We start from the raw sequence: 25,873 nt of genomic DNA, 5'->3' as shown, positions 1-25,873 counted from the left end.
GAGTTATTTTGTGATCCTAATTCATGTTAAGGTGTTTCATTTTCCTAGCTACAGATTTTTTTATAGTATGTGTATCTTTTGTAATAATGTATATGGCAGCTATCTGCAGCTGAGACTTAAGCTGAAATAGTGTGGTATATTTTTAATGGTAGTGTTTTATTTAAAAATTGTTGGATTTTCTTTGAAGAATCTCAGTTTGATGTATACAGTTTGTCTGCAATTTAAATTATTAAATACTGAAGGTTTCTCTTTAATGTGTGTCCCTCACTGAGGGCATACTGTGTGTTTGATCGTAGCAGTATAGACAGAGGTCAGAAATGGCCGGCTGCAGACTTCTTAGATGCAGGTTGTTAGTCAGACAGAAGTCCATGATTTTAAATAATGAAAAGGGAGTATATGGCAGATGTTGCTCCCTCTTAAATTAAGCTAGCATTTCTTCTGGAATGAGACAGAGCAGTGTTTTGCAGAGGCAGGCATCCATAGGTACAACAGCTCACAGAGCAGAGACTTTGAGGAAGGGCAGGGAGTAAGGCAGTGCAGAGAAAACACTGTTGTGTGCTTGTCATTACTAATCTTTGTCTCTTATTCAATTGTTTTAGAGCTAATAGATATCACGTGTACCCTGCTGCTGCTGAATCCTGACTTCACCACTGCTTGGAATGTGAGGTAGGTTGCACTCTGGGAATGACCTCAGAAAGACCTGGGCCTTATAAGCAAGTCAGCTGTAAGCTTTAAGTGCTGATTAGTGACATAAGAACTTCCAGCTAAGGAGTGCTGAAAGAACACTGAAAATCTCTTCTATCTTGTATGTCTTGCAGATAGTTTGAGCTTGAGACTGGCTTTATTTTTTTTGTAGTGCAGGCTAAAGATTACACTGCTGCATGTGAAGTCACATGTTTGGCTCAAGGTTTTTTTTGGGATATAAATCCCATTGAACTGCCACTTCTGTCAGTTAAGGAAGGCTATTTGTAACCTTTACATGGGCTTATCCAGTTGAGCACTCCGTGATTCAGCGAAAAGATGTCTGCTGTCTGTCTTCACTGTTTTCTTTTTACCCCTCTTCGAGTATTATACCTGAGTCCTTTAGAGATAACAGTTCAATTTGCTGCCATTACTGATGCAGCTGGATCAAAGCTGAGTAGCCCTCAATAGATACACTGCAAGAGAAGTGGAGGATGGTGGCTATCCTTTGTTATGGACACATTCTCACCCACCCTGCTCCTTTCATGTTCCTGTTTGAATTAGTCTGCCTTCACCATTGGTCATGCTGCAGCACCTGCACAGGAGTCATTATGGAGGAGGAGCAGGAATTTACCTCCTTCCTCTTCATGGATCCCAGAAGCAACAGTTCATTACAACCCTGTCATCTGTTAATTTTTGTGTAAATCTCTGAGGTGAGAAAATCTTACCTTTCTGCTGCCTAGGTAAGACTGAAGACAGTCTTAAAGGAATAATTTTATAAGGGCTGACAGAAAATTATATGTTAGTGTCTGGGAGGGTTCTCATTAAAAATAGGACTTTTGTAGTTAAGATGTATTATTGTAGTAGGAAAAATTAACAAGATGACCTAGAAAGATGATGGCTGCAGGTAGCTGTCAGCCCTAGATAAGATTCAGCACCTTTTTTTTTTTTTCCCCTTTTCTTTCTTCTTTTGCTGCTGATGTAGTTCTGATTGATTCGGCTGTGATCTGAATCTTCCTAGCATCTCAGGCATAAGAAAGGGGAATTAAAGTGAAAGCGAAGGGCTTACTGTCATGAAAGTGTGTGGGTTTGAGTAGTTTTCAAGTGATAAAACCCAGTTAGGAGCATGTATAAGTACTGAAACTACTACAGTAATGTAATGTTGTGATACTTAAAACTAAGGTTTTTGTTTTAGGTTTTGTGGAAACTTCTCTTAATGCAAATGCATTCATCCTTATCAGTCTGACTTTTTGTCTGCCTGACAGCTGAGTTTGCTTTTATGGACATGAGAGGAGTAGTTCAAAGTTGTAAATGGAATGAAAAATGTTAAATAATGAATGAGGATTGTGTTCTCCTTTATGATGTTTATGGTTTACTAAAGTATACAAATTACTAGAGGAGGTGACCTTGCTCCCCAAATTCTTGGCCAGTGGCCATTCCTTATGTTGTTCTCTGCTGAGAGTGAGAGAGGTTGACTCAATAGCACTGAAATTGAAGGTACAGGAAGAGTGTTTGGGAATGGGAAAAAGGAAATTTTTACCTTTGAAAGGATACAGGACTTGTCAGAGCAAAAAGATATGAGGGGCATTGTGCAAGGCTAATGAGTATTTAAGCTCAGCTGACAATCATAGAAAGTTTCATCTGGTTAGTGAAGCACAGGAGAAGATAAAGCTTCAAATGTGTTACGTGCTAGGAAGAACTAGCTCCGAAGCCAAGACAGATTACCTATTCTAAACAATTGTAATATGCCTGCGTAGGTTTATCTTTTATTTATTTATTTTAATTAGAAGGGAAGCTATAGAAGGGCAGAGACTAAGCTAAACCATGAGAACTGAGCAAGAGCTAATTGTATGGTGTAGGAAGGCACGCTAAAAAACAGGAGACGTCACTTCTTAGATTTCGAAGGGAAATCATCCCTGTTACACTGAATGGGCAGCAAGACAGCTCTGGTTGTTAATCATAATTTCAGTTATCCTGTGTTTTTAGAAGTTGAAAACCCTTCCAAGTGAAAATGACCCAAATCTTTATGTAAGTGATTGGAAAGGATTGTCATAGGTGTTCTTGTTCTTGCCTGTATACTTGCTGGCATGTGCAATTGATTGAAAGTCAAATGACAGTAGGTAACAAGACGCTCTAAAAGTCAAACTTTTTCCTGTCAGATACCAATGACTTCAAAGGTGTCAGAAAAAACACAAGGCAAGTCAAAATCATTTCAGGTTATCTTTTATGGGAGCTAGAATTCTGAAGGTGGTCCACATGGCAAAAGAGCGAATAGGCAATAGAAGTTACATATCCCAACTTGAACGTTTGCTGAAAGAGCTTGAAAGAGGTTTATTTGGGATACTTCAGTCATACTTTTGATTGAAGTCCCTTACTTGTGAATGGGAAAATCTCTCATTTGAAAATCTGTGAAGCTGAAAGCTGCTTTTCTGCTACAGCAGTGAAACTGAATTGTCTGTAATGTTCTTCAACTTTGCAAAATAGTAAATTTACTTTAAAAGTAAATATGCGTGAGCCTACTTATTCACAGTTAATGCTTTAATATAGAAAGAGCAATTTCTTCACCAGGTTTAGGTTTTGGGAGGTAGGTGGCCTGGTTATTTAAATCTTTCTTAAGTATGTACATGCATTTGTTTTGAGTGTTAAACTGATCTAGGCGGCTTTTTCGTTGTCCTTATGGTAAGTGTTACCAAAATGTTACCTTTTGCATTGCAGTAATGGAGCAATTATTCCACCTGCTCCAGCATTGACGTTCCCTGTCTTTCTCTTGTTTGGGTTGCGTAAGTCAATGCACTGGCACTGTCTGGTCAGTCTGCCACTCCTGGCTGGTATGCCTGGATTTCCTGTTGAGCACCTGCTAAATGCATCCAATCTGAAGAGTGCTGAAACTTGATGCAGATAAAAACAAATGTCCCAGTAGCTATGTTTCTGACCTCTGCAGATAGTTCTGTACTGACTTCACTAGGTGTCAGGAGCAAAACTTCCTTAAGGATTTGTTCAGCTGCCAGTTCAGTAGAGAAGAAGGGTCTAGGCTAGTGCCTAGATGTATACATCTCACCATTTTTCTTGAATTTGAAATATGTTGCTCACTGTTAGTATTGCTGCCATTAGCTTCTGACTGTGGGTATACAACACAAAGCAAGTGTACTAGGTGGAGTCAGTTTTCTACTGGAAACTTCCAAAGCAGACAGAAAATGGTAATAAGTGCCTACATAAAGGAATATGTCAATCTATTTGTGAGACTCGGGCCGTTACTTTAAAACCATATTACATGTTCCATGTCAGACCACAGTTTTACCTTCTTACTGGAGAGCAGCTTTTTTCAGACCGTAATTCGTCTGTGTCCCTGCCCCCATTTTTTGGTTTGAAAATTGATCACCTGCTCTTCATCTGCTAGTGTTCCTCTTGCTGAAGCTGTTGTCATGCATATTAGTATGATGAACCATAAATTATATGAAAAAAAACCAACAACCAATGAACAACAATGAAACAGACTCACAACCCAAAAAATAACCCCACACCAAAACACCAGACCCATACCAAAATAGCTTCTACTTCTTGCACTCTTAGTTTTTAATTCTGACTTCTGGAGGTTCTGGAAAATGCATGTTTCCTGTCTGCAAATGGTAAAAATTACTGTATCTTTACTTCAAAGCTGCTGTTGACTAGACTGAGAATAGGATGTTGAGACTAATGTCCTGGGAGTAAGCAGTGATGGGGCAATGTTTACAAACACGCTTGGGACTGGCAGTAAGAGTGATGAAACTAGAAAGAATAATAGCATGTGGGGCAGGGAATTCTGTGCAAAGAAGCTGAGAAAGATAAATACAGACTTATACTTCGCTTTTCTGTGTCAGAGGTACTCTGGGAAGGGTTATGTTGAATGAACATTCAAGTTTTGTTAAAGAAAACCTTTATGTTCATAAACCAAAAGTTGTTTTACACGTAAGTAAAGTTGGCGATAAATTGGTGATTTCAGCCTTTCTGTTAAGTTTGAAAAACATTCAACACAGAGAATATTTCCCACTTCTTTCTAAATTTAGGGATATTGGATACTGTACCTTGAACCATATTTTAAAACTACAGGTGGGGGGGGAGTTGGAGGGGGGCTGTGCAGAAAAGTAGCTGTATTTTCAGATCTACAGAATGATCTGAGGATTCAAGAAGGAATGTTCAGTCATATATGTAACCCTATTGGCAGCCCTTGCATCAAAGAAAAGAAAAAAGCTGCCTGTGTTATGAAGATGCTTTAAGGGTGTGCAGATAAAAGCAATGTTATTCTCACCAGGCATTTCATACAGCCCAAACTGCTTGGCTTTTGGATTAGTAACAGAAAATGTGATGAAGAGCCACAAATCAAATACAGATCGGTGATTTCTGGGTAGGTTTGGGAACCAATGGGTTGTATGTGTTCAGTTTAAGATGAAGTTCTTTGATCTGGATGAATTTTGTTAGGCCTCATTAAATAGGCTGCGTATATATAGAGCAGAGTGGAATGGTGGAACGGCTTAATCTGCCAGAGGCTTCTTAAACTCTTGTAGTTTGACAGTGAAGTTCTATTATGATGCAAAGGAAATACTATGATATTTGTTACTGGGATTGTGTTCTGTTTTCAGGTAATTTCTTTTATTCATACAAATTTATTTTATCTTTTGTAGGAAAGAATTAATACTGTCTGGCACTTTAAATCCACTTAGAGATTTGCATCTTGGAAAACTGGCGTTAACAAAGTTTCCAAAGAGTCCGGAAACATGGATTCATAGGTTTGTTTCCCTTGCATTCTGTTGCCTCCCCAAGCTTAAAAACATTTTTTCTAGGCACATTTTTTTACTGAACTTGTGTTAAGAAGAGCCGTAGGTGAAGGAGGACATGCAGAAATACAGCAGATTCTTTGAGCCAGTACTGTGCTTTGGCTTTTGAAGATGCCTGCCTATATTTTACACTTACAAGTAAAATCATACGTGACTTTTTTGCCACGTGTGTTTTTTTAATAAACTTTGGAGGTGGTGTAAATTTTCAAAAAGGTTTATCACGTCTTGCATAAATTCTCAGCCTGAGAATTCTGATTCTGTCTGTAATGAGCATTTGAGCATTGTGTTTCTCCCTTTCCCTCCTCCAGTGTATTACTGTGTTGCTTGTCTACAGGCATTTGAGAAAGACAAGAATCTGTAAAAACTAATCTTTATACCCAAAGTTGGGTTCTTTTCCATTCCAATACCGGTCTTTTTAGTTTGGTGAATTTATTTTTATAATTTCTAACTTAAGCAATGTCACTAAGTCACCACTACTAAATATTAAAATAGTGTATTTTTGGGAAATATAACTCCAGAATTACTCAAATGCACAAAGCTAACCGTCTCAGTTTGACTGCATGTACGTAAAATGCCTGCAGCACATCCGAATAAACTACAGATCCATTGCTCAACTTTGTTTAAAAAGAAATAAATAATCTTGGTATGTGTGTGGTTGTTTTCATTAGGTGTTTTTCATAGGGTAACTCATCCTGTTATAGACAGCCTTAAAGAGGTTTGAACGCAACATATATACCTCATTAGGGGATTCATAATCTATCAAAAATAAAGCTTCAGTCATACTAATAACATGCATTTTTGGAAGAGGGAGTTGTTGGTAAACTCTTCTCTGTGAGTACATGACCTTAAAATTCACAAAGTTAATGTAGAATCTAGAGTGTAATACATGGAACATTCCTAGGCATTTAATTTATAAACATCTACTTGATTTCTGTTAATTTATTTCTTAGTGGCGTTGATATAGCAACAACACTGACAAATTTCTGCAACGATGGCTTTTAATTTTGTTGTTCAACTGCTTTTCATCATCTCCATGCTACTGACTCATGCTGCTTGATAGCTTTATTTGAAGCAAAAGGAGTATTGTAGAAATAATGGGAAAAAATCTTGTGTTTTGTCATGAATTAGCCTTTCCTATGTGGTAGCTAACACTGGAAACTGGTTTTTTGCATGTAACTAGTGCTGAACCATCATTATGATGATCAATACATTGTTATGAAATTAGTCAGAAGGGTAGGTTCTTAGTACTTATTTACCTTTTAGAAATAATAAAAAATTCTGTCTAGAATGTCTGTGCAATCTTAAATCAGGAATAATTTAATAGCATTGTAAGTTTTTGTTCTGTCTGGTATTAGTCTGAATCAGAAAAGTATATTTGAGGGTGATTGTACAGTTGTTTGGCTTGGATTTGGATGTGTTGACTGTGATTGATACACGCTAGAAATTAAGATGTGCAAAAATTTTCTTTCTGCATGAGCATAATTAACCCTGTGTTTTCTGTTCCCCCATGATATCAAATTTCAAACAGAAGTGCAAAAAAGTAGAACAGGGTAATTATTAAGTGGAACACATCTAAAATATTTTTTTCTTGCACATGGGAGGTACACTCACTAAAGATGTCAAAAGACCATACATTTTGCCGTATGGTCTTTTGCTGTACATTTTGAGGGATTTCAGCTAGATCATGTGCATATAGAGTCAGTATATGTATTGATTGCGTAATTGTCACTGAATATCCTGTGTTCATTTGCAGTAATTTCAGGAACTGCAATGGTAATAGTAATAGGAACATGCATACAGTGACAGAAGAAATTGGATTTTTTTCCCCCCCAAATCTATTGGAGAAAACGTTCTCATAAGAACCTCCAAAATAATAACATGATATTAAACAGGTACCATAAATACATTTGAAATCTTCTGAGGTTGTGCTTGTCTGTCTTTCCTCCCATGCAAAAAGTGTAGAATTTAATTTCAACTAGAAGCTCAGGTTTCATTTTATAATTTTTTTTTGTTGTAGCCACAGAGACTACGAAGCCTGTATTTTTTGCCCATGATTTTGTAAAACGTATTTGATTTTTTTAAAAAAAATGCTCATTTTAAAAAACTGAAATTATTTTAGGATCAAAATAATTTGTCTTTCTATGTTTTCACTCAGAATTCAATGTTATTGAAATAAATATTTATCTTTTATTAAAGAAATGACCCTCTACCCATTGGCTTTTGTGCCTAGACATTTTTAGAATTTCCCAATTCTTGTGAATCTGCTGATTGAAGTGAAAAAATACTAGATAGTGATGTTCAGATCAAAAACATTTTTGAAAAGCAAAAATTAAGTCTTCAAAATTACTGCGTTTCCTAAAGTTACACAGAAGTCAAAGACCATGGTTCATTTGGCTGTACATATTTGGTTAAAACAAATGTTACATAGCAAGTCAGTGTATGAATCCTTCAATCTTTGCTTGTGATTTCTGCTGAGAAACAGTCAGTTTAACGATTGCATTCTTAGAAATTATCTTTAACATTGTTTACCAATAGTTTAAATCTTTTTTTAAAAAACCAAGAGAAAAAGACTCAGTATAAATGAAAAATACCAGTGAACAAGGATATTATAAATATGTTGAGAGAAAAAGTGGAATGGTTGCCAAATATTTACAGTGATTGGCTTATCTATGTTATATGCATATATATACACCGTTTTATATATTAATTGCAAAACAGAATTATCTTTTTAAAGAAAATGAATTTATTATTTCTATTTTATTTATTGATTTCTCTTAACCAGGAGTGACACCTTTCTGAAAGTAGCAATTAATTGGTTTTGGAACCGATGTGAGCCAGTGCAAAACAGAAAAAGCAGTCGCAGACCAGAGCATCCCACACTGGCCCATTGCAATTCTCTTGACACTTGCTGCTTTATGGAAGTCAGCATATCTGTGATCCCTTTTTGTAGCAGACTTTTTGTGCAGGGTCTGCAGATGCATGTTTTCTGCAGCATTGAGGACACCTCTCAAAATACTACTAAACTACTATTAATAGTCAGTCCAAAGTAAAATTAAAAAAAACATTTAGGAGTCTGTGCTTATCCTAGTCACTTCAAATCAAATACGTGTAGTTCAGCAGTAAAAACATCTGTTTTGGTTATACCAGCAGTCTTTGAAACTGTATGTCTTTTGCACTTTCTGCTGATGTACGGAAACTAATTTGGGTTGCTGGGTGTAGTACTGACAAATGTAAAAAATACAAAGCACAGGTAATTATTTTTTTTGTTTAATCACTTTTTTCTGGCTCATTTTGGATACTTTATTTTAGTGCTATACAAGCATCTGAAGAGCTGCTCATTAGAAATCTCATCCAGACCTTGCATTTTTTTCATAAATTTGCTGTTTCCCTCTGTTTTATTTTAGCATACTGTAAGTAGCCATGACTGCTTAACAGCAAGCAAACAAATACAGCAGAGTTAAATTATTTTAGAGTGTGATCATAAATTCGTAGCTTTCAGTATGGGAAGACTTCAGATGGTTATGTTTACTACTTATTCATCATCTAGTTAATAATTGAAATACCCATAAGGTTTGATTGATTTATATAAGTGAAAAAACATTTTTTTCCTCTTAAAATTGCTCTCTCACCATTAACACTGTACATCGTTTAACCAGACGATGGGTGCTGCAACAACTAATTCAGGAAAACTCCTTGCCCAGTCTTGTGACTAAAGGAAACTTTGGAGCAGCACCTGTGGAGAGAATTCACCAACTAGTACAGGAAGAAATGAATGTCTGCTCTGAAGCTGCTGGGAGATATCCAAGCAACTACAATGCCTGGTCCCATCGCATCTGGGTTTTACAGCATTTGGGAAAGCTGACTGTCAAGGTATAATACAATAGTGAATAAAGTCTTAAATTTCCTTGTCTTAAGAAAAAAAAAAATACTGGTTTGCCAAGCAGATCCTATGACGTGGATGGGAAGTATCGTATGAAGTTAGCACAGGTAGCTAAGAATGTTTTTGAAAAGACAGGCAAAATACTGCAATGGGTATGTTTTGCATTTTTCTTGCTGGTGTAGGCAGGTTCTGCTCGGCAGAAAGAACAGATTTTTCTTGCCAGTGTACAAAGTTCTGTTTGTTGGTACTGTTAGTGAACTTGTGGCAGGAGGATGTATGAGACTGAGCTGAAATAAAGAAGGGGCAACTGAAAATTCTTACAACACTAGTTGTGGAATTCCTAATAGAGAAAAAGATAATGCTTGACATTTTATTTTGATGATGTATTGCAAAGTCTTGTTTTGATACCCTTATTCAGCTTCTCTGTGGTTTCAGAATACTGAAGGATTCGGTAGAGACAGCAGGAATTTCAGAGAAAGCATAGTAGTGTTTGTGAGTAGTTTCTTATTCTCCAACAGTATCTTTTGACAGCATTTAAACTGAGGGCTGATCAAACTATTTCAACTCCAGCAGGGATGTTTTGTGCAGTGGCAAATATTTAAGATCACATAGTAGTATCTAAAACATTGAGATCTACAGCAAATTGAATGAATGTGACAGAACCAAAAATTGCATAGGCAGTTTTATAATACTGTGGTTTCTAAGCTGCTAGGTGAATTCCTTGTGAATATTAGGCTAATACAATGATGTGTCATTCACATTTTTAACATCAGCCGCTGCATTTTGCCATTCTGTAAATATGCGGAGGAGTGAGGGATGAACTTAGTGAAGGTTGTTGAGTCAGTATAGCATGTATTTTTATGTCATTTATGAGCCAGCTTTTGCTAGCAATAGATGTTATTTTACTGGTGTTTTCTGTTGTCAACTGGGAAGCATTAAAAACAGCTGTATCAAATTAGTAGTAAACAGCAAGTATGTTCTAGACTCCTTGAGGAAGGCAAGTTTGTATGAAAAGGTGGTTATGGAAAACTCGGGAGAATTACAGGATTGGGATAGATTGGAGTTTAGAAGTTAGTCCCTGTTTCCTATTAATATAGACCTCTAACGCTTTCACATAAGTCTTTAATAGCTTTATTAAAAAGAGGGGGGGGAATGTTAGCAGTGTTAATTAAAACTTGGGTCATTTTATGCTGTAGTTAACAACAGTAGTTTGAAGATCAGGAACACCCTGAGTGCTTTTTGCACTTGCCATTCCTTACTAATTTAAAGAAACAGAAAAAAATGTATTGTGAATAACTCGTCTCAGAACTGGAATTATTCTGGTGTATTTATTCATTGGCAGTTGTCAGTGCTTTGTGTGACAAGTCACAAAACATGCCTGTGAAGGAAGCGTTTTAAATTTGTTTGATCACTCCCAACTCCATTTGCCTGCCTGCCATCCCAGTTCCACTAGTGACCTTCTTTTTAGGCTGATTACTAAGGAAGTGGTAGTTTTCTGTCCAACTGGATTTTATTACCTCTGCCAAAATTTCACTGGCGCTACTGTTCCTTGAGCAGCGTGTTTAACTCATTGGGAAATTTCTATGTTGTCTCTAGGGTTTTTTTTCCTGACACCATGAGTGCATCTTTTTAGTGGCATTGCAAGTTTGCCTCAAATGTGAGTAGAGTACCCTGTATTATTTAGTGTCATGTTTCTGCTACAATACAAACTTTGCCTGTAGTTTGAGGCAGTTTTTGTTACAGCGTACAAGGAAACAGAGGCCAGGAAATGTTATGAATATGTTGTGATATTATTGAAATAAGACTTCAAAACCAGGTTTATAATTTATGAAACTGTTGGCCCACTTTGGAGGATTTCAGGATGTGGGTTGTTTGGTAGGGTTCAGGGTTTTTTTTTTCTTTTGAGTTGGTAATCCTGATGCTTCTGCAGACTGAATCTCAGTTCAAGCTCTGGGAAAAAGATACAGAATGCTAAAGGAGAAAGTTTTGGCCCTGTAGGAAGATTTTCTCACAGAATATAGATGGTTCTTCTTTCTTACACTACACAGTAAAAACCATCTTCTTTGAACATAGAAATCTCAGTTTGTTTTTCCTGCAGTATTTGAACCCAATAGCAAGTTTATATAGTGCTTGAGTAGTGTTCATTAATACCATTTAAGGATTTGGCAAGAACAGATTGTTCCAAACCAATCTAATCTTTCTGGTATTATAGTACTTGCCTTGGAAAAGGATGAGAAAGCCCTGACTCCAGCATGCTTACATGACAGTACGGTGGTTAATGGGGAGAAAACATGAGGTTCAGACACCTACTAGTAGGTGGGTGTGTAATTAGAGAACCAGAGTAAGAGAGTAATATTAGTATACATCTGTTAAAATCCATACACATCATGATACTTCAGAGAAATTGTACAGGTATGAAAACAGGGTGTAGTTCAGCAGGGATGGGCAAACTATTCATTTTCTTTAGACAGAAATACTCAGTATCATAATTACAGGATGGAGAGCGACTCATCAGGCCCTACAACAAAAAAACAAGTGAAGTAACAAGTGGTGGGGTCATTGTCATGAGGTGGTGCCTCTCTTGTGTGATGCCCAGAAGACAGAAGTGGATTCATAAGACAAAAAGTAATTATTCAGTAGATATCCCCGGTACGGCCTTGGCTTTTTTTAGTTGACTGGACCTCGAAGGTACCTGTCTTTTGCATGAGTGGACATTGCCATATTTATCTGGTTACCCTTAAAAGTTCTTGCCTCAGATACAGTTTTAATTTTCCAAGTGTCCCAGACCAGGGAGGAAATCTTTGGCTGCAGTTTATGGCGGGTAAGCACTTTTAAAAAGCAAGCACAGGGTCAGGGAGGATGTAAGGAGGAGTACAGATCCAGAGATTGAGGCAAAGGTCACTGAGCACTTATGTCCTGTTCTGGAGCAGAATGCCAGTTCCGTGGTACTCAGCTCAGTGCTGAAAGCAGAAGAGAGCCCTTTGCTGAGAGACTATCAAGGAGGTGGAGGGAGGCGTTTTCATATAATTTTCAGTTTGCTTCATGGAAAAATGGCAAAGGGCTTGTGCTGCTCAGTGTGGAAATGGAGAAAACTGGCTTGCTAAGAAAGCAAATTCCACTGTTGGAATTCAGACATTAGCTGGCTTTTGGTACCTCCAGTTGTTTGAAGCATTTTCCATTGTTACGCTGAGGTTCCTAGAGGAGAGGCTTTGTTTTTTGTAGATCTCAAGAGGTTTAATGGCAATCTTCTGTCTTGGTTTTCTAAAAGGTTTTCTAGTTCAGGTGAGGAGTGATGCTGGAAATCATTTGTTTGCTTTGTGCAGGCATTAAAATGCATAATTACAATGTTCCCTCATAGCTTTGTAGCTTATAAACGTGTCTGGTAAATGAATCAGATTATTCTAAGATCTAAGTTGGACATAATGTGCATAGTGTCAGTTCCAGCTGAATAAAGACTAATCTGATTTTTCTGATGTTGCCATTGAGCCTTATGTTGTTTTTAATAGGTTTTTAAATTTTAATGGTCAGAAATTTAAAATAGTAAGTTGAGTTCTGCTGAGAAGAGAGAAGCTGATCTTGTGGTTTAAAGTACAGCCCCCTTAAAAACCCCATGTGTGGGCTGTTACTTAATAGTGCCCTTCAGTTTGCTGGTGTCTCCTTGTCAAGACCTAAAAAAGCATGTTGAGTATCTCAGGGAGAAGGCACTATTTATGTCATTTGTATTTGCTCTAATATCTTTCAGAACACACGCACCACAGCTGTATAACTAGTCTTGCACATTCCCATGGTTTTCTTTGTGGGTGGTGTGCTGCTTGTGCTGCAGAGAAAGACTTGCACCTATGAAAATTGCTTTGCATCAGCTGGTACTGTTAAGTGATGTAGGTAGCTTAAAAAAAAAAAGATTAAAAGCAAGAATATAACGGTAAGGTGTTATCCACAGCCTTCAGATGTAAACGAAAAAAGGTAGTTGTGATTTCTTGGAGAGTTTATACTCCAGAGAAGGATCAATGTGAGGAGTGAATTTAAAGCCTTTAATGAAATACAACCGTTTGTTCTAGTAGGGTTTTTTTGGTTTGTGGTTTTTTTTTTTTTTAAGCAACTCACTCACCTTCTGACAAAAGTTAAAATACTTCTATACTGATATCCATGTAGTTTGTTGTACCCTCTGCCTCCTCTAAATAGGTTTTATTCCTAACTATGGAGCTTCTTAAACCACTGTTTATTTCTCATCAAAAGTGATCTGTTTTTTTTTTTTCCCTCACCCTGTGGGAAGGTTTCTGACACAGCTACCTTTTCAGAGTTTGGAAGAAGTGTAATTTCTTTTGTGCAGGGATGCCAAGATACTTGTCAGCACACAGTGGAAAAGGGCCAGTGATATTTCGGTTTTCTGTTTGTGTTCTTAAACCATTACCACAGTGGCTAAAATCCACAGAGAAGAGGTTACCTTAATACAGAAACAGCGGTAATAGATTCCTTCTGTACACTGATTGATAACTTTGTTATCACTGCTTTTTGTTTCAGATTCTCCTTGATGAACTTGCATCCACTAAATATTGGGTATCCATGCATGTCTCAGACCATAGTGGATTTCATTACCGCCAGTTCTTACTCAATTCCTTGATAGGCAGAACTGTGACTGACAAGAATGTACTGATACAAAATCAAATGGTAAATAAGCAAAACACTAGCTTTCAAAAGGAGGAGAGCGCAGGGGCAGAAGCTGCCTGTGTGGAAGAGCAGAGTGTGGATCTCCCCCGCTGTTTAGAGGAAGAGTTGGAGCTCTGCACTGAACTGATTGATATTTACCCAGGGCATGAAACCTTGTGGTGTCATAGGTAAGAGGACTTGATCAAAAGAGTGTCTTTCCGATTTGTGGATTGTTCTTTGCCTGATGTTTCCAGACAAATTTTTGTTCTGATCTAAAAAGGTACTACTCAATAAAATATTTTTAAGCTACCATATCTTAAGCCTTTGGAAAACATTCAAGAGCATAATCAGAACTATCAAATGGAAAATTTGATTGTGCTTAAGTATCTTGATATAAGCTCCACCTGTCCCTATAGTTTGTGCAAGAGGCACAAGATACTGTGCGCAGCCTTCACATGCTTAAAATGTTTAAAGGGCAAAAGATGAGCAAAAGATAGCAGAAGATGGATCAGCTGCAGAAAAACTCTGCTTTGCCGGATGGGTTTATGTGCCTGACTAGGTAACAGCAGATTTGCCGAGGTGACACTGAGTCCTTTTTTGTAGAGTGACAGCAGATTTTGTGCCTGTTTTTGGGGTAATCTGGTGGGATGGCAAATGAACTGGAGCAGTTCAGTAGCAACAGCAGATTATTTTCAGTGCATGACTTGTTTTTTTTCTTCTTCCTTTTCTTTTCTTTTTTTCCTTCCTTTTCCTCTGAAGAAGGTGTATGTTCTACCTTCAGCATCATCTAAGCAACAGACTTCCTCATCTGAGTGCGGTGTTATCATCTGTGGACAGCAGTGATGAAATGGATGTTGATGGTTTGAATGAATCCAGCAGCAAACAAGGTTATAGCCAAGAAACAAAACGCCTGAAGCGTGCTCCTATGCAGGACTTTCTTGGTCCAGAAAAGGAATACAAATTCATTGATCAAGTATTATCAACTTGTAGGGATGCAGACCAAGCCAGGTTTGCTACTGCTTATAGAAAGTGGTTAGTTACTTTTTTAGGTCAGTGAAGGAGGGGTTTAAAGCCTTCAGGGTTCTTCTTTTAGTGCAATATTCTCTTTTCAGACACAAATGCATGTCTTGGTTGCAAGTGTTTTAGCTAACCATGTGTTTCTCACTCCTTTCGATGGTCAGTCCTAAAGTTCATATTCAGAGTAGAAGTCTGTCACTTTATTAAAGAACTAGCGTACCTTTTTAGTAACCAAACACAGTTTGTTCTTTAACCGTTTTAAGAAATCACTCTGTCAGCTTTCTACCATGCCATTTTCTTATTTTATAAATTCTGCATTAAGGTGAACTCTGAATCATTTGGCTTTAAAAAAAAAATGTCTGAAATGCTTTTGAAACAATGTCTGGAAAAGGTACAGGAGAATCTGTCAGTATCAGCTAAACCTGTTTCTAGATTGTTCCTCTTTACTATAGCAGCATCTTGCTAATAACCTTATTGGATTCAGACTGTATTCAGCTATGAGTGCTATTACTTTTTCATTAGCAACCTTTGGTAGAACACCATACTGCAATGTCTCTTTCTTAAGGCTCTGGTAACAGTATTGGAGCCATGCCTTTTACTATTGTAACTGGGTTTTTGTTTGCTTATTAGTTGTCACATGAGTTTGGTAGGAAAGTCTATGAAGTTGAAATCCTGAAAAGTAGATACAGGAATATGTGACAGAAAATAATTCAAACCCACGTTTGCACTGACACAGTCAGAACTATATTTGGAAATATTTTTCTTAGAACAGACTACCTTCATTTCCAACTTGGTATTTATCTATTTATTTTATCTCAACAATCCAGAATTAATGACACTTGATACACATTTTTGAATGTATTATGTACACTACAGAATCTCAGCCTGCTAAATCACACATTGGTAACTTGTTACTTAACCGAGACCACGCAAGTCCAGTTGATGATGGAGTAAAAGTAATTCTTTTGATTGGTCACTGAGACTATATAATTGAGGGGGAAAAAAAAAAAAGAGCACAATGGAGCGCTTTCTTCACTTTTGTTTTGCAGACTTTCAATCTTTGGTATTTTTTTCTGTTGACTCTTGCTTAAGAGCACTTCTCCAACCATACATCTCTGTTTACATAACTGTAAATTTTAAGGGAATTTGAAACATATTTCTATTCCAGTGAAATTAAACGTGAATGGCTTATTTTGACATTTCCTTAGAACTTCTCTATATTAAGGGATTTTTTTACACTAATTTAATTGTGCTGGTCCAAAGACCCAGGGGAGAAATATTGTACAACTGTAGACGTTTATATAATGGCAACATTGCCTCTGTTCCAAACAGTATAATCACTGAGGGGATTAATTTTTGAGCTAGACTCTTCACCAGAATTGCTTTATATTTCTCCTGCCCAAAGTGCCTCCTGACTTCTGAGTTTCAAGCTGCTGTTTCTGTTGGGCAGAGAGAGCAGCAGTGAGGGAGAAAAAGAAACAGGTAGCCTGCTCGAAAGGTATAGTTTGGAAAGAAAAAAGGCACTCAAACCATGTGGAATTCCAACAGTTCTAAATAATTTGATGGATGGGCATTACTGTTGTAATTCAAAATGGAAATAGACCACCTCTAGCCTTTGAGAATATGTTCATAACTCATTTCAGGCACAGAGTAGCTAACAGAGACACTTCTAAATGTACAGTTTTGTTTACAGTACTTGGATAAGACTGACCTAAGGTTGAGCATCTCCATGGCACAGCTTTGTCTCAGTGGGCATCCACACCTCTCTCTGTGTAGCTAGGGTGGTGTATTACATGGTCATTTGTTTTGAGGTGCTCTGGGATGTTGTTTTGGTTGATTGCTTTAGTTGCAGAAGAACTGTAATTGATGCATGAAGGTGGTGTGGGAATGGCTTGAGAGGATAATTTCATTGTACGGTGTTGTCTCTATGACCACTGACAAACGGGTGGGTTCAAGTACAAACTGGAGTCTGAACTTAAGAACTTAACTTGAGCAAGAACTTTTACCCACCCTAGAGAACCTGATGTTAATTTTGAGTATGAAAGATACATTTAGGCATGTGCAGTAGCCTAGGTCAGCTTTGTTAACAGTATCCCACCCATTAATGATTAGTATGAACCTGGAAAGTGTGAAGTCAGCTGGTAATGTATTAAGGATCATGGTTCTTGATCCTAGATTACCTAAGACATTTAGTAATGCAGTTGTGTGTTCTGTCTACCTTGGCAAAAATTACCTATTCATGAGAAAAAAATTGGTGGCAGGAGCAGACTGGGAAGTGGGAGCATGGTAAGAAATGTTTCTTGAGCTGTGGAAAGGAGAAGATGCTCTCTTCTTGCACTAGAATGATTGAGGTTTTTACAGTGAAAGATTTATACTAGAATCTGTCTTGAAACCCATTATCTATTTCTTCCAGACTATAATCTGGAGTCTCAGTTGGCTTTTAGAGCTATGTCGTGGAAGTACTGTGCTATTGAATTTGACAGTCATTCCATCATAAACACTTAAGATCAAACAGCAGCCCTCATATGTACGTGTGCAGTTCTTATTGATGTCAGCATGAGTTACGTGTGCTTGGAGGAAGACGATACTTGTTCCTATGTAACTGAAGAATGTTACATAGTATTTTCATACTTGGAAAATGTTCTGAGAGCTCTGATTAGAGATGGTGCTTAAATTTTTACTACTTTTACAAAACACTGATGGCTGTAGTATGACTTTTAGGTGTAGGGTTTTAAAGCCTACACCTGATTAAATACCACGCCTCGCCTTTTTTTACTTTAATCCAGCGAGAGCAGTTACATTTAGAAATGTTTGCAGACCTGACTCTGCCATACAGAAAACTAAACATTAAAAGTTAAATTGAAACAAGTCATATCTTCCCTTTTGAAAGAAATGCAAACAACAAGCTGTCAAAATCAAGCTTTAAGTTTTTCATGGTAACAAGATAAATTATATGAAAGAAGAAAATACATAACTAAATTACTTGAATCTGTCAATGTCCTGAAGCCTCTTACATGGAATGACTGAAGAGATACAGCAAATTGCATTAAGCTCACAAATGCGTGATGCTCTGGAACTATGATCTTTGGAACATACCTGTCTAACCATTTAGAATTAACTGCAGAGTCATTTGGTCATTTCTCGTTCAGGGGGAAGTTTCCCCTGCCTCAACCCTTTATGTTCAACTAGTCTGTCAATGTCCAAGGAAAGACTAGACCAATGCATCCAACTGGCCTGTCACAGCTCGCTGCAGAGACTCTGCAGGGTGTTTAGACTGGAGGGTGATTAGACTGTCCCAGTCAGGGATTTATGGTGACAGATACACTAGTCAAATCAATTATTCAAGTTGCCGGAAACTCACACAAAACAGATCTCAGCTGAGAGCCTTTATATTATACAGATTTGTGACAGATTAAGGTTCAAGATTGTCATTGATAGTACACTGACTGCAAGAACAACTGTGAAATAGTATACGCACAAAATCTAATAATAAAAGCCAGCTGAAGTTAATCATTAAGCACGCATAGAGTATAGTTCTTACCTGATAGGTGTCCCTATGAGGGAGAAGACAGGTTTGGCCTGTCACCCAATCCCAGCAGTTATGATGGAGTCTTCCCTAATTTCTCCCCTTCCTAACTTACTTTCCTATTATTTCTTTACTTCCAGGTGAAGCTTGGGTGACTAGTCATACATACTTTTGTTACTGATAGGTGTAAAATTCTCTCGCTTTACCTTTAAAGGTACAATCAAATAAAAAAAAATAGAGCGCATGCTTAGTTGAGGGGTGGTCGTGCCTTGGAGGCTTACCTTGAGATGGAGGTATGCTTTGGTATTATAATGAGTAAAGTTCATCCAAGGAAAGCAATTTCACCACACTTACTGGCTCAACAGCAGACATCTTCCCTTACCTTCCTTCCTTGACAGCTACTGTGCAGTTTATCAGTACGTGGTACCATAAAGTTCCCCTTCCTGCAGGGAGTACAACAGGGCCTAGCCAAGGTGTCTTCACTCTGCCCGACCACCCCTGCTCCCACCCAGTTCCTTGTAGCATGTGCTAAGGTTGCAGGTTGTGTTGCCTGGGGAACTACTGGGGAGTAGATTCCCTGCGTACCAACTGCATTCCATCCTGGAAGTAGCAGCTGCAGTTTTATCCTAAAATTTCTTTAATGTTACAATATAACTTTAGTCATTTTTCCACAGGGCATTACTTGCAAAAAAGATAAGTGGTTTCAGACCATTGGTAGTTAACATTCCTAAAGGTTACTGAGTATAGCTACTCTAAGTAATGTATTTCAGTTGTTTTGTTTTTCAGAGGTCAGAGAATTAGAATGTAGTTAATGAACATTCTTGTGGAGAAAATGTCCAGCAGAAGCCACAGAATACAAAGCTCTCGCTCTGAAGTTCCTTCAAATGTAAACCCCAAACTTTGTACATCTGTAAATGTCTTCATATAAAGTTCAGCATCTTTACTGATTTTTATCTTGTGCAGCAGTAGGTCTCACTTGAATTGATGCAAATTCTTTTTGTTCACCAGATTAGTCTTTGTAGAATTTATTTGTGCTAGAAACAAAGGGGTTTGAGGAACAAATGTAATTTGAAACTACAGAAATGAGAAGGAATCGCATTTTTAAGGCATTGAATTCTCTTCTGCTAAATACATTAACTGTTATTTCCCTGGCATTTGGTTTATCTTCTGTGCTAACAGTCACTGGAGCAACACATGCAGAATTAAGGATAGCTACAATAACAAAATTGTATAAAGTTGTTATTGGAACGCATTGCTATAGCTGCTCTGGTTAGTATTAATCTATTCATGCCTGCATATTAGTGTTTTGTTGACTTCTTACATATTCTTTATACAGTCAAATCCTTGTGTCATTTAAATAATGGGAAACATAAGTTGTCGATTTATACTGTTTGATTAATAACCTTATATAGAACTTATTTTAAGACAATTAAGTAAAGTGGTAACATAGTGAGAAAGCTTAGGTTCTGTCTTGCAATCAAAATTTCTGGCATTTCCAGTTTTGTGTTAGTGCTGCTTAGTTAGAATGTGTAGCTAGTGTTTATGGACAGGAGTGGGTTTTTTTCCCTAAGTAGATAATGAATGAATTTTTGAAACAGTACTGTATAATATTGATGAGCAGAAACAAAGGGGTTTGGAAAGGCTTGTCTACATAGCCAGACTAAACAAGCTTGCTTTTTCACAATAACATATAATACAACAAACAAAATGTGACTACCAGAGAATAATTGAAGTGGTGAGTTTTCAGAGACTTGATTGAATTTTTGGATGAGGTTGTTTGCTTAGTTTTGTTTTGCCTTCTGTGTGGGAAGAATGTTGCTTAGGGTTTTTTTAATTTAGTAGGAAGTGAACCATTGTACTTAACAGTGTGGGGGGAAAAGAAGCCCACAACTCCTAAGTTGTATCTTCTAGAGCAATTTTGAAAAAAGAAGCAGTGAAGTGAAATGTAGATGTGACTTTTAAATGCATGTTTGTCCTGTATTCATTTGGTGATGAGACATCTTTACAATTAGATCTTACTGTTTATTAATGTCAGATACAAAGGAAAGAGGGTAACTCACCTATTCGCAAATGCACTTAACATTCAAATAAGTTCCAAAGGGAGTTCAGTACCCCTGTCTTAAGATAATTTTCATTCTTTTTTCTCCCATGTGCTCAAAGGTGTGTTTTCTTCCCAACCTCTCCTCTGTTCTTCCAACCAGCAAAGAAGAATGTAGCAAAGCATTGGTGAGGTGGCCTCATTTCATGTTTAGATAACTCTGACTACCTCCCAAAAAGTGCTCTGACTGATGTCCTTCAGTGGAGTTAGTCAGGCTCATTATTTTCAGAACCTCATACTAGGCCTACATCCTCTTTCAGAGGTGAAAAGCAAGAGCTTTATCTATGAAGCCATCTAGTTTCCCCAGAAGACTTTAAAGAGGAAAAGAAAAAATCTTGTAGTTAAAGTTGGGAAAGCTACAATCAGCATAAACTTTTATTAGTCTTTTCTGCTGAAGAAGCAATGTACTGCTGAAAAATGGAGGAAATATGTGCTTCCAAGAAATTCCTTGTAGACAGTTTATGCTTTTGAATTATAGACCTGACACTTTCTAATGGCTTTTACTTAGTGTGTAATGTTACTTCTCAGGGCATAGTCTATTGTAGTGAATTAGGGTACATTTTTACAGTTTAAAATTATTGATTTAAGCAAAAAGGGAAACATAATAACTGGATTTAATTTTTTTTTGTCTAGCATAGTGTTTTGTATCTATCCACATGCTAATACTGTACCTAATGATTCACACTAGACCTTACTATTTCATCTGTATCATAGTGTTATTCTGTATCTTAAATTGCTGTTGCAGTCTTACAGGAAGCTCCTGACAGCTGCTGGGTTTCTTCCCTGAGTTCCCTAGTACTATTCAACAGGAATTATTCAATACCTCACAAAAACGTGTGTTGTAATGACGGGGAAGCTTTTTACAGTATCTGTGTAGATGCACTATGTATCTTAAATTTCTTTTTTTTTTTAAGTAATGTTAGGAGTCTGAATGCTAGAATTGCAAAAGCTTTTAGTTGTTGATAGCTGGCAGACACTTAAAGTACGATGCAGCTATTCTGAAGAGCAGAACTCTTGACTGAAGTCTAGTTTATTAAGCATCTTTATCTGCACCATTTGGAACCTGCTGTTAATCCTACTGTATAGATGAGGATGGGGATAACCCACAGTGAGGTGTGTATTTTCACAGGACACCTTCTGAATATAATTATGGTGAAACAAAGAACTTTTTGTGGATGACGTACTCCTGTACATTTATTGTGAATAAAGTTATAAAATTGGAATGTCATTAATACAGTAAGATCTCCTGAATGGCTGCATAGAATGAGTAGATAGATGTTTTGGGGTTTTTTAATGCAGTATTGCCTGTTATTGAAAAATTACATAAATTAGAAAAAAAACTTGCTTTTACAAGACAAGATGTATTTGTACTTACTGTGTCCATTCCCTTTTGTCCCAGTTTTTCTTTTTTGAAGTGGCTACATTTAAAACTGGGTAGTCATCTTGAAAAGTGTACTTGGGAATGTCATCTTTAATTTCATGTAATAGAAATAGTAGATGTCTTAAATGGTTTTAAGTAGCATTGAGGTCCAAGGTAGTGAGCCATTAAACGCTAATTTTTTAAGACCATTATATCCATCAAAGTACTATTCTGTGTAGGGCAAAATGTGTATTTTGTCAAGATACATGAAAAAATTCTCACAGTTTTCATATTAGGGGGAAGTACAGCTGGCTTAAAATATAATTTTTTAAATATTTTTAATATTTTTTCTATGAAAACTTCTCAGATCCACAGTTGTGACCATTGTAAATTTTATGTAGATTTCCAATGCAGATAAATGAGATAAATGGTAGATTTTGTAGCAGAAAGAATAAAATGATGACATGACAGTAAGACACTGGAAAGTAATTTGATAAATGAGCAGTGTTCTACAGGATAGTGAACACAAAGCATTAAGTTTGCTCTTCACTTGTTGTACTTTGTCATAGGATTAATTCCTTTCAGAGGGGGTTCTTTTTTTTTTTTTTGTCATCAGTAGAGAGCTTATCTGTGAATAAATCATCTATACTTATTTTCCCACAGTAAGTGTGCATATATGTGTGGGTGGATTGTTGGGCAGCAGAACTATATGTAAAGTCCTGTGGAAAAGGTGAATCCTGCATGTACAGCTGTTTCTTTATAACACTGGTGGTCTGCAAACAGAACTCTTCCATGGCAGATATGTATGAAGTCTGAATCTGGCAGGGTTGTTGCCAGCATCAGGGTTTCTGCTGGAAACAGCAAGATCTCTTGCTTCCCTGGTTGGTCTGGCTTACTTTCATGATACTTGGGCTAATATGTGCATACACAAACCAAATTACTAGTGGCGGGCTTTATTCCAAGTGCCTGTAGAGAGTGTTTGACATGGTGAAAGGGTTTGTAAGATCTTGCAAGGTGGGAGAACTGGGAAGCGCTCAGCCAGTGTCCTACCTGGAGGTTACCTTCCAGGAGTCCTGCAGAAAGGAACAGACAGGCGTATTTTGGATTAAGTGCTTTGTCATCACAGTGTTCTGTAAGCGGGCCTGTTCCTGGTGTGTGAACTGGCACCGTACACCTAGTCAAGGTATTTCTGTCTTTTGATTCTCCTTTGTGTAAAGAAGGGCACTAGGTGGTAATCCACAAAAGCTACCTCTCTCAATACAGAGTGAAACAGTTTGTAAACAAATGTTCAAAGTGTATAACTACCTTTGGTAGCACTTAATTATCACTGATTCTTAGAAGCCTCGTCTCCATTTAAAGGTACACCATTCTTTTTTTTTTCACCTGGCATGTTCTGTGGGGAGGGGTATTTGTTAGTAAGGGCCCTTCTTTGCTCGAGGGTGAATCTTTTAGTATGCTAATTAGACTAGTTCACATATAGGACCACAAGTTTTCTGATTGGTCTCATTAATCATTTGGTTCTCCTTAAGCTTATCTTGTTCTGGCCCAGCTTGACATATTTATGGTGTCTATTCCTTTTCCCAAGACCGTGTTTTGTTAACGTTATACGGTTTGTAACATCCTCTTGTTTTTCTAATTCTTTCTAGTTTTTCATTAATAGATATTTACATGTTTTTCTAAATTTCAAGTTAAAAAGCACACTGGCCTCATTAATCACGTACCTGGGAGCCAGTCAACTACAACAGGAGACAGGACAAAGTATGTCAAGACACAGACTAGCAACTAAAATTGGTATTTGAATAGAAACAACAAGTAGTCTTTTTGGTACTTTATTTTCAATATTTTTCTCAAGTTCTTTTTATAAAAATTAATCACATAAAAAAAGATTTTCAAAGTTACTCATAATTTTGGATGCCTTCTGATTTTGAATTACTATATTTCAGAGCACTCCTTAAAGGGCTCAATTTTATTGGAAAATGCCAGCACCTTTCCTCTCTCTTCCTAGACAGTGTGATTCATTCCAGATGTTCTAAAATGAGCACCTAAAATCACAGGGCATTACTGAAAGTACTGCTCATAATCTTAAATACAAAACTTAAAAAAGCAAATATGTTCTGCTCATACAGTTTGATTGTTTGGTTTTGGGTTTTTGTTTATTGGGTTTTTTTTTTTCCTCTTACTAGCTGCTGCAACTGAAGGTAGAAAGAACATGTAAGGAGGTCCTGAGCTGATATGTACAATCTTGGTTTACTTAATTTGGGGTTTCATTAAATTGCAAAGCTTAGTATGAGAAATAGACCCTCCCGAGTCCTTGTATAGAAGTAATTTGCAGGATCTGGTTGTTGATTTGTTTTGAATCTGCTTGATTTTTAAATCTTGAACAGAATTCCTATTGACTTCACTGACATAGGATCATGCTGTGGAGAGGATATCAGCCACTACATGGTAGCTTTGACATATTTAGTGTGATGGATTGTGTCTCTCACAAATGGCCGTATTTATGGCTTCAAGGATAAAAGCAGAATAGTGTATATTTATTAGCACTGTGGTTGGGGATAAACTCTTAAGGCTGTAGAATATTACAGGTTTAAAAGGGCAGCTAGAGAAAAATTTGGGTACTGTGGGGTATCAATAGCTAAGAAAGCTTCCTAGCTACCCCGCCTTCCTGCCCCTTCCCCCCCTCCCCCATTTAGCTTTTAAGTGCCATGTGATAATTGATGCAATATCAAAGGGAGAAAGTCTTAATAGTGAATAGCTTAGATGTTGCTGTTCTCCAGAAGTGCTATACACATTTATTGGTGTAACAATAAGCTGCACGTTAGTCACCCTGTCATCTCACAAATGCTTATAACTAGGCAACAGGTAATTTCCTTTTTAAAATGCATCTACTTAATGTTGATTTGATATGTTCTACAATTATTTGTTGTTAATCTAGTACTGGGCAATTTTCTCCAAACCTTTAATCAATCTTCAGTGGAACCTAGCCAAGTATAGATTTTTGTGATTATAAAACTAGGTTTATTGTGAAGGGAAGTTGAAATTCCACCATGTAAAATACTCAGTTTTCTCATGTTGAATTAGAAACGTAGGAGGGCATCCTAGCGCTGCTTTCCAGTTGTGCACACTTGAGTTTTACCTTGTTTTATCTTATTTTGTATTGCATGTTAATTAAATTTTTACATATCCTAGTAGTACAAAATAAAATGGGGGGGAAAAAAAAAAAAAAAAACACCCCTACAGTCCTAACTATTCTATGCAGATGTCTTCCAAAACTTACAGGTACTATTTTAGTGGTGGTTGGTAAATAGATTGGTTTTTTTCACATATTTATCAGCAGACTTGTTTTTATATGTATTAGTGACAGAATGGACTAAGCACAGCTGTAAGTTATTGTATTTCTGTAGAAAATGGAACATAGTGTAAAATCGTTTTGTTAAATGTTGGCAATTTTTAAATAAACTTTTCATCTCCTAAAAAAGTCCTTGTTTTCTGTGACAACAATCCTGGACTCCAATTTCGTTGTTTATTAACAGATATCCTTCCTAATTCTTGCTAATCTCTTCTCAGTGTTAATCTTTTAACAGGAACTGTGTCTCCTATTGTGAATTTAGTTGATGGCAGCAGACTTATTTTCTATCTATTTAAACATCGGCAGTTACGCATTCCTATATCTTTTGTTCAAGCTTGGTTTATAAAAGGATGGTGATGAGCGGTGAGATCTCTTTCTAGCAATAGACAGCTGGCTGTACTGTATAGTGTTGGAGAACTTGGGCCACTGAATGATGCTTATGTTTTGGTAACTTTTAGGTTTTAGCATGATGTTCAGTGACGTGATTGCCTTTCTTAAAATCTG

The 25,873-nt window shown here is 37.1% G+C and overlaps 1 protein-coding gene across 1 annotated transcript in view; it reads left to right on the top strand.

The window, feature by feature from the left end:
• Positions 1-25,498, top strand: part of PTAR1 (protein prenyltransferase alpha subunit repeat containing 1) — a 38,305-nt gene extending 12,807 nt beyond the window's left edge. Inside the window, exons 3-7 of the mRNA XM_037373186.1 lie at positions 600-666; positions 5,340-5,444; positions 9,149-9,362; positions 13,894-14,207; positions 14,779-25,498. Coding sequence (XP_037229083.1) covers positions 600-666; positions 5,340-5,444; positions 9,149-9,362; positions 13,894-14,207; positions 14,779-15,076 — 998 coding nt within the window. The 3' untranslated portion in view covers positions 15,077-25,498. The remainder of the gene's footprint in view (positions 1-599; positions 667-5,339; positions 5,445-9,148; positions 9,363-13,893; positions 14,208-14,778) is intronic.
• The last annotated feature ends 375 nt before the right edge of the window (positions 25,499-25,873 follow it).

This window comes from Falco rusticolus, chromosome Z (assembly GCF_015220075.1).
Source record: "Falco rusticolus isolate bFalRus1 chromosome Z, bFalRus1.pri, whole genome shotgun sequence".
Lineage (NCBI taxonomy): Eukaryota > Metazoa > Chordata > Aves > Falconiformes > Falconidae > Falco > Falco rusticolus.
The sequence above is the reverse complement of the archived record's forward strand: the minus strand, read 5'-3'. Positions and strand labels throughout refer to the sequence as shown.